The sequence below is a fragment of the Bidens hawaiensis genome, unplaced genomic scaffold (genome assembly GCF_021521415.1).
Source record: "Bidens hawaiensis isolate Kalapana, Puna unplaced genomic scaffold, B.hawaiensis_p1.1 tig00000636_1, whole genome shotgun sequence".
Classification (NCBI taxonomy): domain Eukaryota; kingdom Viridiplantae; phylum Streptophyta; class Magnoliopsida; order Asterales; family Asteraceae; genus Bidens; species Bidens hawaiensis.
This window is the reverse complement of record NW_027491038.1, coordinates 2,750,797-2,768,809: the sequence shown is the minus strand read 5'-3', so window position 1 is coordinate 2,768,809 and position 18,013 is coordinate 2,750,797. Positions and strand designations below refer to the sequence as shown.

The window sequence follows — 18,013 nt, the reverse complement described above, 5'->3', positions numbered from 1 at the left end:
TTTGAAAAAAAAAAAAAAAAAAAAAAAATTTTTAAATATCTTATTTCCCGTCCATCGATCGTGATGCCTTTGAACCTGCACGAAAACATAAACTTTTGACATTTGGTTAGTTTTCTTAGATATTTTCCAATCCTGAGATTTTCGTTCCTACAGAACAGATAGATCATAAGACATTAGTAACAATTGAAAAATATCAGGCTCAAACATCCTTGGGTTTTCTCGTCTCTTCATTCTTTCTTTCATGCACAGCCTGTTGCACAGATGAACATTTAGCAACCTGCATGAAGTTTTCTTTCATTCCTACACACTGGATAAACATTTAGTAGGAACAGACAGAGATCAGACTACCTGTCATGATGATTTCTCATCGATTCTTAAACAAACAGAAAAAAATAAAATAAATTAAAATAAAACTAAAATCTTTTTGGTTTTTATCAAAATATTTACAGAGAGGGACAGGGATCAGACTACCTGTCACGAGAAATAAATAAAATGAAAAATAAATAGAAATAAAATCTTTTTGGTTTTTATCAAACTATTTACAGAGAGGGACAGGGATCAGACTACCTGTCACGAGAAATAAATAAAATGAAAAATAAATAGAAATAAAATCTTTTTGGTTTTTATCAAAATATTTACAGAGAGGGGGACAGGGATCAGACAACCTGTCACGATGATTTCTCATCGTCATTTAAGCAGAATAAAATTAAAGAAAAATTAATTCAGAATAAATTTTTTTTTTTTTTTTTTTTTTTTTTTTTTTTTTTTTTTTTTTTTTTTTTTTTTGGTCTGGAACATGTTCGATCGAATGAGAACTGGTTCGGTCGAATGAACCACAGATTCGATCGGATGAAGCACATATTCGATCGGATGAAGAACTGGTTCGATCAGCTATTTGAATTTGACACTTTGAGCGGGAAAACCAGTTCGATCGAATACAAACTGATTCGATCGAATGAAGACATCTGGTTCGATCGAATGAACAGGCTGTCTGGGCGGGAAAACTTGCGTTTGAATTTGACACTTTTGAGCGGGAAGACTGATTCGATCGAATCAGTCAATCGAATAGGCCTATTCGATCGAATGGGGAACTCGTTCGATCGAATGTACTGATTCGACTCCTTCAACGCCAGCCCAGAAAACGCGAAGAACACGAAGAACACACCAACAGTTTAACGTCCAGAACGCAGAAAATCAAGAGCTCGGCTTGCTAGATCGGTTGTTAGACCTTTCTAGCGGTAACTGTGGCTCTGATACCAATTGTAGGCTCAGGCCGGGACCGATCCGAGCGCGTTCGGGACGGAAGGTTTCAACCACAGATCAAAGATAAAAACAAACACTTTATTGATAAACGCGAACGGTTACATGCTTGTTTAAACAGAGAAATCACGATCTATGGCAGGGGGAGGTCGAGCATGGCCTCCCCCCTCATCCGGACAGCACCTGGGCTCCGGGCACGCAAAAACCTCAAAACTCTTACCTGTTCACGACTGAAAGCTGGTATTTATACCCGCTGCCATTCGGTCAGGACTCATTCGATCGAATGAGTCCTATTCGATCGAATGGCAGACTCATTCGATCGAATGAGTCCTATTCGATCGAATGGCAGACTCATTCGATCGAATCAGAAACTCATTCGATCGAATGAGTATCCATTTGAAAATGCTCTTTCAAATGGATCACTTTCAGCGTGAACCACTACCTAGGTGTACAGCATACAACATAAACATTCTAAACTATTCGCCAAGCGACGGCCACAAAATGTGCACCAACAAGATTCTTAAAATCTTGATCCATCAGTCGTTGATATGTAGCACCCGTGTTTTTCAGTCCAAAGGGCATCACTTTGTAACAAAATGTGCCTTGGTCTGTGCGAAACGCTGTCTTGTCTTCATCACCCGCCATGCAGATATGGTGATAACCCTTGCAGGTGTCGAGGAAGCATTTAAACTTTTGGGCATGCCTTGTTCAAGTCCTTGAAGTCTATGCACGTCTGCCATGTTCCATTGCTCTTTGGAACGATGACCGGATTAGCCTCCCATGTTTGATACTTGATTTCACGAATGATTCCAGCATGAAGAAGATCTTGTACTTGTTCATTCATAGCTTTGGTTTGTTCTGGACCCATCTTTCGCTTCTTCTAAACAATCGGCGTGAACGCTGGGTTCACCCTTAATTTGTGTTCCGCAGTATTACGCGGGACACCGGTCGTGTCAGCGGGTTGCTAAGCGAAGATGTCCATGTTCTTAGTTAATAACTGCTTCAAAAAAGTTCTCACTATCTCGGAGACTGTAGGTCCGATCACAACTGTCTGATCTGGGAATTTTTTGTTCAATACCCACTTTTCTGGTTCAGTCCTCTGAACTTGCTTTGGAATTTTGTTGGGTTTTGAACTTTCTGTTGCAAAGCAGTGTCGATTAACATGAATGATTGCTACGCCGGCGTGGTCGGAACTCCTACCGCACCGTGAGCTGTATACGGGTGAGCGTTAAAGTCACCAATTGCCTCTCATCTTAAAATGATATCATGCTTCGACGTCGCCGGCAAAACCAAAAACTCAACCTCTTCGGTTCTCGAATGGATTCCGTCACTAATAGTGACCGGAAAAGATATCACCCCTCGCGGGTGCATCACCTCACCCCCAAATCCAGATACATGAGCATGAATAGGTTTTAACCTCTTTTTATCTTCTTCATCGAGCTGCTTAAAACACTATTCGTACATTATTTCTGGTAGTACGTAAGACATAATGTACGAACAGTGTTTTGAGCAGCTCGACGAAGAAGATAAAGAGAGGTTAAAACCTATTCATGCTCCTGTATCTGGATTTGGGGGTGAGGTGATGCACCCTCGAGGGGTGATATCTTTTCTGGTCACTCTCAGTGATAGAATCTATTCGAGAATCGAAGAGATTGAGTTTTTGGTTTTGCTGGCGACGTCCAAGCATGATATCATTTTAGGACGAGAGGAAATTGGTGACTTCAACGTTCACCCGTCTACAGCTCACGGTGCGGTAGGAGTTCCGACCCAAACCGACGTAGCAATCATTCATGTTAATCGACACTGCTTTGCAACAGAAAGTTCAAAACCCAGCAAAATTCCAAAGCAAGTTCAGAGGACTGAACCAGAAAAGTGGGTATTGAACAAAAAATTCCCGGATCAGACAGTTGTGATCGGACCTGCTGTCTCCGAGATAGTGAGAACTTTTTTGAAACAGTTATTAACTAAGAACATGGACATCTTCGCTTGGCAACCCGCCAACATGACCGGTGTCCCACGTAATATTGCGGAACACAAATTAAGGGTGAACCCAGCGTTCACGTCGATTGTTCAGAAGAAGCGAAAGATGGGTCCAGAACAAACCAAAGCTATGAATGAACAAGTAAAAGATCTTATTCATGCTGGAAGCATTCGTGAAATCAAGTATCAAACATGGGTGGCTAATCCGGTCATCATTCCAAAGAGCAATGGAACATGGCGAATGTGCATAGACTTCAAGGACTTGAACAAGGCATGCCCAAAAGATTGCTACATTAGCCGAAATTGATCTCAAAGTAGATGATGTTGCCCCATTCAAGTTTAAATGCTTCCTCGACGCCTGCAAAGGTTATCACCAGATCCGCATGGCGGCGGGTGATGAAGACAAGACAACATTTCGCACAGACCAAGGCACATTATGTTACAAAATGATGCCCTTTGGACTGAAAAACGCAAGTGCTACATATCAGCAACTGATGGATCAAGCTTTTAAGAATCAGATTCGTCGGAATTTAAAGGTTTACATGGATGACTTGGTGATAAAGAGCATCGAAGAAGATCAAATGCTGAGAGACATAGAAGAAACATTTGAAACTTTGAGAAGTATCAACATGAAATTGAATCCAACCAAATGCTCCTTCGGGATGGAGGAAGGAATTTTTTTAGGAGTAATTGTTACAGGCGCGGTCTTTAAGGCCAACTCGGATAAAGTCCAGGCAGCAGCCCGCATGCCTTCACCTTCCTCCCTCAAGGAAGTACAGACACTCAATGGAAGGCTGGTAGCGTTGAACAGATTTTTAGCCAACAATGCGACTAAGTCTCATCCGTTTGTCTCAACTCTGAGAAATTGTCTCAAGAAAGCACACTTTAAATGGACTGCGAAAGCTGAAAAAGCATTCCTGGAGGTCAAAAAGTGCTTAATGGAGTTACCTACCCTAACAGCACCACAGACGGGAGAACCTCTGACATTGTACTTGTCAGCAACTGATATCGCCATTGGGGTCGTACTACTGACGGATAGAAAGAACGTTCAAACCCTAATTTATTATGTCAGTAGGACGTTGACTGATCCGGAAACCAGATATTCAATGCTCGAAAAACTCGTTCTGGCACTAGTCTATGCTGCCAGGCGTCTCCACAGATACTTCCAAGGTCATCCTATAAATGTGCTGACAGGGTACAAGCTCAAAAATGTGTTAAGCAAGCCAGAATTGTCTGGGCGATTGGCAAAATGGGCCATCGAACTGGGTAAACATGCAATTGAATACAAACCCAGACCAGCAATCAAAGGGCAAGTTTTGACGGACTTCGTCACTGAAGTTCCGCAGCACAAAGAAAAAGAATGCTTAGTTGAACAACAACCCCAAGTAACAAACCTAACTTTCAGGCCCGGACTGAATCTAAAATACAATGATTAAGGATACATGTGGCTCTAATTATCTATTGGTATTAGTAATAATTTTCCATGAAATACATTAGTTTGTTGGATATTTTAAGTAAGTGGAGTCACGTTCATTTGGAAACAACTTTAAAATTCATAAAATGAATATAAGAGTGATTTTGTTATTTCATAAGTGACCATTATGTTGTGTAAATTATTTAAAAATGAATTAACTGATGAATTATTCATTGTCATGTTTCAAATATAAAGCATGTGCCAACAAGACAGCTATATTTGTAATCAATGTTTAAAAAAATAGATCAACTAATCGGAGGTTTTTAAAAGGCTGTTGGTAAAAAATATTAATTAAAAATAAATGATTTGAAAGATATTAAAATAGATTACTTGAAATAAGGTTAAACTAGTTATCTCTTAAGCTAGTTCATTAAGGTTTTTGTATTCCCTGCTATTGTAAGCATGAACCATGCTAATGCAATATCAGACATGGTTCATAACAGGATTCTAACACACTGTTTCAAATTATTGTTGCGAACAATGATGATTTGGACAATGCGTTAGAATATAAAATTGGATATGAAGCTGAATTTGGTGATGTGGTAGGAGAAGATGAAAATTGACATATTTCACTTGTATTAAGTTATTTTTTAAACAAAGAATTGATAATTTTACAAGTTGATCACTAAATTTTTATGGACACTTCACTGCATTCATATTTCACATTTCAAAACTACAAGCATCACATTTGTTGAATAAAAGAAGCAAAGTACAAGTTTAATATTAGGGGCTGCAAATATTTCATTTAGCATACCCTACATAATTCTTGAACTGTTTGCAAACAATGAGGATGATGCATCCTCGACCCTTTAGCGAAAAAACAATTTGCTGACAGAAAAAAACACAGTGAAACGAAAAGAAAGTTCTTAAGCATAGTCTTCCGAGGCTGGAAGGGTCTCATATGATCCAATGAAAACATCACCAAATATGAGCCCGGCCAACCCACCACCAATCAATGGGCCGATCCAGTAAATCCAGTTTTGAGAGAAATCACCACTCACCACAGCAGGGCCAAATGATCTTGATGGGTTCATTGATCCACCACTAAAAGGACCAGCGGCCAAAATGTTGGCTCCAACAATGAAACCAATCGCGATTGGTGCAATGGTTCCAAGTGATCCCTTTTTAGGGTCAACAGCCGTGGCGTAAACTGTGTAAACTAGAGCAAAAGTGATGATGATCTCCATCACCACTCCTTGAAGACCACTCATGCCATCTGCAACACCATGTGTTGGTACGGCCTGTCAAATACCAAATATATAGTTAAGCAACAATCTTATAATTTAAACCACATGGTGTGTTTACACAAATACTTTAAAAAAAATCATCACATGTGTTGTGACTTTATATAACTTTATATAATTGTGTGTACTGACTCATCTTTTTGGTTTACATGTAAAAAAAAATAATAAGACACATACCAAGCCACCAGTAACAAATTGGAGGAGAAAGCATGCAACAATGGAACCAAGGCATTGAGCAATCCAGTAAAATAGACCAGTAATGATAGTGATGTTACCACCAAAAGCCAATCCAAAAGTCACGGTTAGGTTTCAATGGTGGTTCGAGAAACGGTTTTAACAATTAAACCCGTTTTATAATTTTCGTTTAAATAATTATTAATCACGTTAATAGATTAACGAGTCAAAACGCAGCGGATAATTAGACGAGTAAAACAAACCGTAAACTGAAAACCCGAACCCGGATCCGATTACAACACATATGAGTAAGAATAATAAAAATCACAACCATAGATAAAGATTAATAGTTTATACCTCGGTTATCAAAACCGGGCGAGACACCGAGAGATAACAAACGACGCTAGGTGAACAACACAATTAATGAACCGAGATTCCGGGCTGAGATGTTCGGCAACAGTGGCAGCAAGATGACAACAAGCAGCCCAGCTGCACCAGCGGTTCAATGATGACGGCGGCGGCGGTGCTCAGGTGGTCACTGTTGTGGTGATGTTGAGCTGCGATGATGGTGCGGAACAACTGTAGCTGCAAATCGATGTTGTTACAGCAACAAGGAAGGCAGCTAGGAAGATCAACAGGCCGGAAACAAGCTCTCCGGAAAACTGGGTCGCCGGAAAAACGAACTACGGCGGTTAGCGGTGATGATGAAAAACACCGGTGGCTGTGGTTGGGTGGCGATGATGGTTCCGGTGACTAGGTACCAACGACTGTGGCAGGGAGGCGGCGGCCGGAGATCCGGTGGCCGGAAAATGGCTGCCGGCAGTGGTTAGGGAATTATGGTGATGATGATGATTCAATTAAAAATCAATATTATTATATATATATATATATATATATATATATATATATATATATATATATAATTAGGGTTTAATCTATATTAAACCCAATGGGCTTTGAGCCCAATCACCAATTAAAAACCTAGTCCACCAACCAATCTTGTTAATTAATTGTGTCGGCCTAGTTAACGTTTAAGTGAGGTAAAGGTTCGTTACCCTCGGTGTAACTCATACCGGGTCATATTCGGGTCGGTCCGCGTTGACTTGACCCGAACCGACCATATATTCCAACAGTCTCCCACTTGGAGGGATTTGGGTCAAGTATCACAACGCTAACAATTAGAGGCGTTCTAGCTATAGATAGCTGTCCCCAACCAGATATGGCATTTTTAAATTCATAACCAAAATATCTTGGAATACCTTATTGCAAGATAATAAATTTATAGTAATCGTTGTCATCTATCCTTTCTGTATAAGACGTCAATTGAACAATGAGACATGGATCAAATCAATCTCATATAGTGTTCAATTATTGTAGTTCTCGATATAGAGTCAAAGTGGTCCAATCAAACACACAGTAAGTTTGGGTGAGGCATCACACTTTACCAGTTTGAATCAACGAGGGCGCCAATATGTCTAACTGTTACATTTTAATGTAAGAGTACAGAATCCCATCTTGACTACATACAACTTCCACTGAACTTCAGAATATCCCCAATCAATGCCTTTATGACTAACAGTTACGCAACAGCGGTTAACATGATCAAAGAATATTCCTCGGTAAACGAAAGTTCCAATATGTATCTCAGGTCTAAGGATACAAAATGAGCATGCTATTATCAAAAACATCTTATGATCAAGATCCATGAAGATGATTTGATGCGAGTTACATCCAACGTCATTCTTAATGAGGTCTGTGAGTTTGGAAGTCAACTGTTTGAGTCCAAAGTCAGAATAGTCTTAATTCAGAATCGTTCCCATGAGTCTAACCGACTACGTATCATTTAGAATATAATATTCATGGATTAAACGTATTAAAAGAACACAGTTGTATCATTCAACGTTTGCATTTAACCATTAAATCAAAAGTGAACTTAAAAGTACAACTGTTTAAATGTTCATATATCCAAATACTAAATCAAAATAAATCACTAGCAAGTCTAAGCCCGATAGCATCTCTATGCTGATCATGCTTGTCCTGAGTCGTCGGCTTAGCGAACGAGTCAGCTAGTTTTTGATCTGTGTCTACTTTGCTTATTATGATGTCACCTCGTTCCAGTATTCTCGTACATAGTGGAACTAAAAATGTGCTTGGCCATGTGATGATAATTGGGCTCTTTGGCTTGAGCAATAGCACCTGTGTTATCACATATTACGTCGATCATTTTCCTAAACTTGGAACCAGATCGAGGTTGGCTATGAATTTCTTCATCCAAGCAGATTATGAGCGAGAAACATCTCGGTCATTCTGGAAGTTAGTGTCAGTGTAACACCTTACAGTGAGCTCCGCTTCCACTCCTCCAAACGCGCATACGAGACGTCAGGTCTAGTGCATAATACAGCGTACATGACAGAGCCAATCGCTGATGCATATGAAATTGCTTGCATGTGCTTTGTCTCAATGTCCGTTGCCGGAGATTGCGATTTGCTAAAACGGTTCCTTTAGAAATGGAACAGCTCATATCTTGGAGTTGTCCATTAAGAAGCGTGTCATGACCTTGTCTATGAATGTACTTTGACTTAGCCCTAGAAGCTGCTTAGATCTATCTTGGTAGATCTTGATTTCCAAAATATAAGCAGTTTCTCCAAGATCCTTCATTGCAAAACAAAATTCCAACCAGTACTTAACTCCCTTAAGCATAGGAATGTTGTTTCCAATTATCAGTATATCATCTACATACAGGATGAGGAATGATATAGTGCTCCCACTAGCCTTTATGTAAACACAAGGCTCACCTTCATTTTTGATAAAACCAAACTCTTTGATTTTCTCATCAAAGTGAAGATTCCAGCTTCGAGATGCTTGCTTAAAATCCACTTGCTCCCTATTGCCCGACCTTTGGGGGGTAGCTCAATCAAGTTCCAGACCTGATTGCCATGAATAGATTGCATCTCGGCGTTCATGGCTTCACGCCGTTTCTCAGATTCCGAATCTAAGATTGCAGATTTGTAGTTAGTAGTTTCGTCGCTAGACTTGGCTACTAATAAGAGTTCTGGACCATCCAGATGCCATAGGTATCTAGGATTTGGCGCGGGAGTCTACTAGTTCTGTGAACGCTCGTGTTCATGTTTGACGTATCGACAACAACAACCTGTTAATCAGACGCTACAACTTCCTCAGCGGCTATTTGTGGTTCTTAAATTTCTTCAAGATCGACAATGTAATCTCCAGTTCCATGATCGAGAAATTCTTTCTCGAGGAAGTGGTCTTTCCTCTTGATAGAAATCATATTTGTATCAGGATGAAAGAAGTAATAACCGCTTTGGTTGTAGTATTCGACGAATGCAGGAGGCGGTCATAAGGGCGAAACTCCAAAGAGAGTGAGGCAAGCTAGTTATACACATCATCGATCGAACCATGTTTAGCAAAGTTCGATTCCTCCTCTCGCTTACGCCATTATGATGGGGTGTGCCAGGTGGAGTGAGCTGTGAAACAATTCCACGCTCTTTTAGATGAGTAATGAACTCTAAGCTGAGATACTATCCACCTCGATCTGATCGAAGTATCTTAATTGTTTTACCAAGTTGGTTTTTCCACTTCGTTTTGAAACTCTTTGAACTTTTCAAAAGTTTCATGCTTGTGTTTCGTAAGATACACATAAGCGCATCGACTATAATCGTCGATAAAAGAAACAAAGTATCTTTCATTGTTTCTAGGCATGGTTCTGAAAGGTCCACATACATCAGTATGTATGAGTCCTAACTGATCTCTTTCTCGTTCACTTTTATGAGTGAAGGAGTCTTTGGCGAGTTTGCGACCTAAGCAAGACTCATAATTGTCAAAAGAGTCCGGTCCTGTGGATTCAAGAATCCCTTCGGATTGGAGTCTTTTAACTCTTGCCTTGCTTATGGGACCAAGTCGGCAATGCCATAGAAATGTATCATTGATGCCAGATCTGATAAGTTTTGAAAGATTATATATACGTTATTATTAGTTTGAACATCAATCTTGTATATATCATTTCAAGGTTTAGCCTCGAAATAAAAGATGCCATTTAAGTAAGCAGAAATAGCTATGCCATTAAAACACGTACTTAAAACCTTGTTCAAACAGTAAAGAAACTGAAACGATGTTGTTGGTCCAACCAGGAGCATACAAATAATTATTCAAAAGAAAAACTAGGCTAGATAGACAAGTAAAATGAAATACTCCAGTTGCCAGAACTGGAACTCTCTTCTCATCTCCAACGATGAGTTCCATGCTGCCTTTATTCAGTTTCCTCCACTTCTCAGGCTCCTGCAAGACATTAACGATGTGGAAAGCACATCCGGTATCAAATACCCGCTAGAGACAGTGAAAAGTTCAATAACGTATATGGAAATACCTCGAGAAGAGCCTTCACCATTTGCTCTCTTCGTTTTGATCTCAACAAGGTATTCGAGACAGTTTCGCATCCACTGTCCCATTTGGTTGCATCGGTAGCACTGGCGCTCCTTAGGGGGCGGCGTTGGTATCTTTGGAACCCCTTTGTTAGCATTGGTGGAACGAGGGGCAGCAATGGTAACATTCTTCTTGCCTTTGCCCTTATAACCCCGGTTCTTGGGATTAGGCTTCTTGACACCAGCAGATCGAATGGTCAGAACTTGATTGGTCCTTGAAGGAATGTTCATCTCAGCCGTCTTGAGCATGTTATGAAGCTCCGACACTGTCTTTACCCAGTCATTCATGTTGAAATTCATTACGAACTAGTCGTATGAGCTGGGGAGAGAGTTGAGGATGAAATCAGCCGCCATCTCATCAAGCAGGGGATAATCAAGTTTCTTAAGCTGATCGATGTGCCCCTTCATCTTAAGAACATGCGCACTAACGGGAGACCCTTTTGCTATCTTGCAACTGATAAGTTGTTTCATGGTGTCGAAATGTTCTTGACGGGCTTGTTTCTGGAACATGCCCTTGAGTTGCTCAAGCATCTCATAGGCACCAAAGTCTTCCAAGCCTTTAGCAAGCTCAGAAGTCATGGTGGCTAGCATAATGCAGGAGACATCAGCCGAGTCATCCTTATGCTTATCAAGAACTTTTCGAGCAGCGGCTGTGTTGTTTTCAGGCTCGGTTGGAACAGGTCCATCGAGAACATACAGGCTCTTTGACATGGTGAGAACAAGTCTCAAGTTGCGGTGCCATTCGATGAAGTTGGTACCGTTCAGTTTATCCTTCTCAAGGATAGTCTTAAGGGCGTAGGGTGAGTTTTCGTTTGACGATATCTAATTAATTAAGCAAAAGTAAATTTAATTAGTACTTTCGACGTTGTAGTCCTATTATTAATGACCCAATAATATTAATGAAATAGGAGCATGAGAATCCGGCTTCCAGTTATTAAAGGCAGCTGTAGCACACAACATTAATAAGTGGTTAGGTAGATTGACAACGATTGCCAATTGTGAATAGAGCACAACTCTCGGTTATGAGGCCTATAGAGACAACGATTGTCTACATAGATACATTTAGCCTCATCTTTGCCCACTTTAAGACTCCAGACAGCTTTGGCATGTAACAGGAGAGTAAAGTAATAGTTGTCCTAGTACAGTGACGTGTGAAAGGGCCGGATGTGTCAACGAAATGCTTTCATCTTGATTGGATAGGCTAGAAAACAAGTGCGGTGTTGTAGCTCCAAACACTTGAAATTTCGCAGTATGCCTCAAGTGTGACTTGTAGTAGGATTGTCATAAACTATCAATCAATCAATCATTCAATCAATCATGCCCAGTAAAATCCCACTGACAGCAAAGCTATAAGTAGGGTCTGGGGAGGGTGGGATGTAGGCACACTGTACCTCCATCCAAAGGAATGAAGAGGTGGCTTCCAGAGAGACCCTCGGCTCTAAGTACATGTGTATGAAGCAAAATAAAGGAAATCAAAGTTAACAGTTATATACAAACTACTACTAATTATAATAATATTAATAATAAGATCACAGTTTAACAGCTATATAAAAGCTAATAATAATTATAATAATAATAATAATATATGTAAGGGAAATACCATTATGGTTTGCGACCTAAATAATTTTAAAATTACCAAATAGAGTAAAGGTCAAATTTTACTGTATTTATTATCGGGACGAATTGATGAATCCTTTCATCTCTCAGGACACTTAGTTTTAAATAACCTATTAAAACTAAGTTTGTCGCGATACGGCTAACCAATTTTAAGTTAATAGAAATCTATTAAGTTATTAGTTTTGGAAATCAAAACGCTTTTAATTTGCAAAACATTATTGGTTAATAAAATGTTTATTTTCAAATTTATTTGGTATTAGGTCGGTGATATTATAATCCTATTATAAACAATCCAAGCAACCACAATAGCAAATAATAATATGTAAATCCTTATGGCCAAAAGGTGATCGGTCTCGCTAGAGCCAATTAGGGAGACCGATCGGGTTAAGGGATTCACAACACAAAACAACCAAAAGGATGGACTTCTTCGTGCATCCCGTCATCTTGCCCGAACTCCCACTAACTCCAAGAAATCCTTGAGCTCGTCCTCGGTTATCTTCACGTCTTCTTAATTACAAATTTATAAACTAACAATAATTTGCCCTATAACAAATTTGAACCATCTTTATGGCCAAAAGAAAACCGAAAATTAAATAATAACCGTAACCATCCATATGGCCAAAAACAAGCTCAACAACCAAACACAACCAAACAAACATAGGTCGGGGCCGGATTTACATATTCAAAATAAATAATATTCGGGTTGTTTTGACTTGGTCAAATAAAATAAACAAAATTTTGACCGAGTCCAAATTACCCAAAAATAAATCTAGATCAATAAACTTTAAACGATTTAAAGTTTGAGATGTAGATCCGGTTTAAACGAACCGGGATCGTCTCGTACGTTGTAACCGCAGCTCTGATACCACTTTTGGGCTTCAACGGTGGTTCGAGAAACGGTTTTAACAATTAAACCAGTTTTATAATTTTCGTTTAAATAATTATTAATCACATTAATAGATTAACGAGTCGAAACGCAGTGGATAATTAGACGAGTAAAACGAACCGTAAACTGAAAACCCGAACCCGGATCCGATTACAACACATACGAGTACGAATAATAAAAATCACAACCATAGATAAAGATTAATAGTTTATACCTCGGTTATCAAAACCGGGCGAGACACCGAGAGATAACGAACGGCGCTAGGTGAACAACACAATTAATGAACCGAGATTCCGGGCTGAGATGTTCAACAACAGTGGCAGCAAGATGACAACAAGCAGCCCAGCTGCACCAGCGGCGGCGGTTCAATGATGACGGCGGCGGCGGTGCTCAGGTGGTCACTGTTGTGGTGATGTTGAGCTGCGATGATGGTGCGGAACAACTGTAGCTTCAAATCGATGTTGTTACAGCAACAAGGAAGGCAGCTAGGAAGATCAACGGGCTGGAAACAAGCTCGCCGGAAAACTGGGTCGCCGGAAAAACGAACTACGGCGGTTAGCAGTGATGATGAGAAACACCGGTGGCTGTGGTTGGGTGGCGATGATGGTTCCGGTGACTAGGGACCAACGACTGTGGCAGGGAGGCGGCGGCCGGAGATCCGGTGGCCGGAAAATGGCTGCCGGCAGTGGTTAGGGAACTATGGTGATGATGATGATTCAATTAAAAATCAATATTATTATTCTATATATATATATATATATATATATATATATATAATTAGGGTTTAATCTATATTAAACCCAATGGGCTTTGAGCCCAATCACCAATTAAAAACCTAGTCCACCAACCAATCTTGTTAATTAATTGTGTCGGCCTAGTTAACGTTTAAGTGAGTTAAAGGTTCGTTACCCTCGGTGTAACTCATACCGGGTCATATTCGGGTCGGTCCGCGTTGACTTGACCCGAACCGACCATATATTCCAACAGTCACAGCAGGGTTCAAATGACCCCCTGATATATTCGCTGCCATCGAGACCCCAACAAACAATGCAAGTGCATGGGCTATTGCTATTGCTATTGCAACTAGTCAGCAGGGTTTAATGTTGCATCTGTAGTTAGCTTACCTGCAATTTTATTAAAAGAACAATTATTTTGTATAACAAACTTGTTATGTAGATCTTTATATATGTGTATCATGATATCTCAATCTATATATGTATCTATTTTATATGATCAACTAAAGGGGGGGCATAAAATAGAGACAGTAAATATCAAAAAAAAAAAAAAGAAAGAAAAAAGAAGAAAGAAAAATAGAATTAGTTTATTTCTAATGCTAAATGAATATAAAAGATTTTGTAGAGTAAACAAGATGACTATATAAATATATCAATTTCAACAGTAATAAACCAAAATACTCAATCAACTGAGTTTATAAATATGAATACTCAATCTAAACCGGCAAGAGTAGTTTATATGTGTTTTGTCGAGTTTGTTTTATCATATTATAGATTCTTGTGTACCGTATAAGTTTTTTAATAATGTAATTCTATAAAACACAAAAACAACTTTTGAACATGATTTCTTTTATGTAAACCCACATACCATATGCAATGGCTGACCCGACACCCGCAAATACGAAGAGAAGTGTGGCAATGAATTCAGCCAAATAAGACTTGACTGAAGTGGCACTCAAAGAGTCACCAGTGCTACCAATTGCCAACTTCACCATTGTTGGAATCGTTTCTTGGGGAGAGAAGACTAGAAGTCAAAATATGAAATGGTGACTTGCTAATATTGTGATTTGTGATGCTTACAACAAGGCTTTATATAGTACATGATTTCAAACTTTTAGTAACAATTGTATAGAGAATTTGTGCTGGCACCGTCCATGGGTCCTACATGGCTTATTCATGACCAATCACATTGATTGGAGCCGACTCACCGGCCTTCATTTGAAAATATAACTAGAATTATTACTCGTCCTTTCTTTTACTTTACCCAATTTTTATTGCTGACCCTTGTATTTATATAACTTTTATTGTTTTTAATCTTCTATATCATGGTTAAAAAAAAAGTAAAGTATGTTATGTGCTACTTAAAGATAGTTTTGTATTACACGTACTTAACTAGTTAATACATTTTTGTGGCTCCCTGAGAGTTAATAACGACTCATCAATTTGAATTAAAAAACACGGCGATTAAAGAAACAGAGGAGTCATTTATCTGTTGTCATTAGTATTAACTTGTCGCCAAGAGATATGGTATGGTGGTAAGGTGTATCCTCTTTATTTTAAAGGTTGATGGTTCAAATCTTGCAAGATGTAGGTGTAAGTGGTTTATCGAAGGAACTAGGAGTAGGTAGTTTACCATTTAAAAAAAAAATTAGTATTAACTTCTTGCGGAATGCATTAGTTTTTTTTAACCGCAGCTTACTCTAACTCTACCTCTTAATTACAATTTTTTTTTATTTTACAACCACGCAACTCAAGTACACATCCTTTGAGTTGTTTTAGTGATCGGAGTTTAAATGATTGAGTTTATTTAATTGAATTAATAAATGACCACTATGTTGCATGTCTATTTAAGGAAATGGTGCAACTAATAATGGATCGGTTGTCAAGTTTCAAGTAAGGTATATGCCAAGTGGATGAGTTGTATTAGGAATTTATCGGTTAAACCACATATCTTGTTTAATAAATTGGTTGGCTAACAAAAGTAGGAAACAAAAATTGACGCGTTTGTGTTGGTTTTGACCGGTTTCACTACAGATCTTTCGTGTTTACTGGTTCGTTCAAAATCGACCACTACATATTTGTGTTCTGTCCACATCTAGTATCAAATTGACGACATTGATGGTTCTCTTTTAAGTGGTAAGAACTTGGCTGTTTAGTCTAGCTTTCAAAGTATTGTTTGAAAGGATTTGGAGATGTGTTATACATAATGATGAAATCGTGTAATTTTTTTTTATTTGGGTTGAATTCACAAGAGCCGGTTGTTATATACATAAATACCAGGTTTGGCCCAACCTTTTCAGAGGCCTAAAACAAAACAAGAATTTGAGGCCTTCTCGAAATTTCATTGTTACAAAACAAAACAACTAACCATTAATACTGTATGTCTACTTTTTCAATAACATAAAGACCATTTTCGTAGTATGTTTTTTGTCTACCTTTGGTTTAAATTGGAGGCCTTATTCAAGTGGGGGCCTAAAGCCTTAGCTTTAGTTGATCCCCCCCCCCCCCCGCCGGCCCTGATAAATACAGTATTTCATAGTCATACATAATTATAAATAGTTACCTACTGTATAAAGAGTTACTGTTACTTTCTACTATATATTTTAGAGTACGAACAGACAGGCGTGAAAGCTAAATAAGTAAAATTTTCTTCTTCTATTTCGTATTTTAAAGATAAGAGAAAAGATCAAAAAAGAAGTTTGATTATATTACAAAAGGCAAGGAATGAGGGTATTTTTGTCTAATACCTTAATATTGAAAACCCATTTAATTTAATTTATAAACCCACTTAATTAAAACCCAATTTTCACTTATCTCCTACAACCACCACCGCCCACCGCCACCCACCGCCACCACCTTGCCAGAAAAGTCTTCGGAAATTTTGTCGGAAAATAAAATACTATGGAAAACACAATGAAAAAGACACAATGTAAAAAACACAATGGAATAAACACTATGAAAATAAAAACACACTGAAAAACACAATTAGATTATACAATGTAAAAAAACACAATGCAAAAAACACTATGAAAAAATAAAACACACTTGTATAACACAATTTTGTAAAACACAATTTTGATAAAACACACTTTGTAAAAAACCCACGAAATTTTTTTTATTTTTATATAACAATATGGTACTCATATAAAAGATAAAAAAAAACACTCATTATTATGGTGAAATTGTTTTGAAAAAAAATGCCGTACAAAAAAGTTATGAGCGTTTTAAAATCATGGGGGGTATTTGACATGTGCCTTGCATATGGAGAGAGAACGTCAACAAATGTGTTATTCCTATTAGAGCATTCATGTCACACCCTCAAATTCCACTAACGGAGTTTTACCGTCAGAGGGTGTGAACTAACAGGATCGGAATCATCAGTTATAATCAAACCATAAAAACAAAGTTTTGAAACCATGAAAACGTTTACGAGTAATTAAATGCGAAAGCGTAAAACCATAGAAACCAATGTTGCGTCACGCAGGACGACTTAAAAACCCAAGTAATAATAGTTAAAACATGTTTGCATATCAGAATGTTCAAAAACCATGCATGATCCTATACCGCGCGCCCGCCTCGGCTACCTGAGAATAACATACTAAAAGTGTCAACACGGGGTTGGTGAGTTCACAAGTTTGTATAAAATAAAGCGTTTAGCGTTTTGCGTTCAGCGTTTTGCGTTAAGCGTTTTGCGTTAAGCGTTTTGCGTTAAGCGTTACCAGATAGTGTTAAATCAATTATATATCGATAGGCAGCTAGCCTATACAACAAGTATTACTAAGTGTTCGACACCGAAGCTGACTGTTTATCAAGTGCCTTGTCACCAGGTCATCCAGACCATGGTACGTGTTAGCCAAAATTACACCCGCTCGACCTCCAGTCGAGTTTAGCGTTGGGTGGGGTTTGTCAAAACCAGTAGTACTACTCAACAGTGACTCGCTATTCCAAATATTAACCGGTTCGATGTGTAGGACTTCAAATGTTTCGTTTGCCACTTAGCCTTTACAAGTGATATATAATTTACTAACAAAATCTTAAATGCGTTTATCGGAGTATGTTATCTCCCCAAGTGAAAAGCGTTTAAAACAGTTTAAAGGGGTAAGTGAAACTCACTGTTTGCGAAGTATTCCCAAAATAATTCACCAAGATGCGCGTCACAGAAAAACTCTCTTTAGCGTTCGAAAGCAACAAAGAGATTTTTCTAA

General features: G+C 38.6%; 1 protein-coding gene and 1 pseudogene across 1 annotated transcript; one reads left to right on the top strand and one right to left on the bottom strand.

The window, feature by feature from the left end:
- The first annotated feature begins 2,749 nt into the window (after positions 1-2,749).
- On the top strand, positions 2,750-3,547 carry LOC143637591 (uncharacterized). The gene has a single exon (XM_077104946.1). The coding sequence runs from the start codon at positions 2,750-2,752 to the stop codon at positions 3,545-3,547; it is 798 nt and encodes a 265-aa protein (XP_076961061.1).
- A 1,950-nt stretch (positions 3,548-5,497) lies between these two features.
- On the bottom strand, positions 5,498-14,803 carry LOC143529224 (putative aquaporin TIP-type; annotated as a pseudogene).
- Positions 14,804-18,013: the final 3,210 nt, after the last annotated feature.

Coding starts and splice junctions, on each gene's coding strand:
- LOC143637591 (XM_077104946.1), top strand. CDS start 2,750: ATGTACGAACAGTGTTTTGAGCAGCTCGACGAAGAAGATAAAGAGAGG.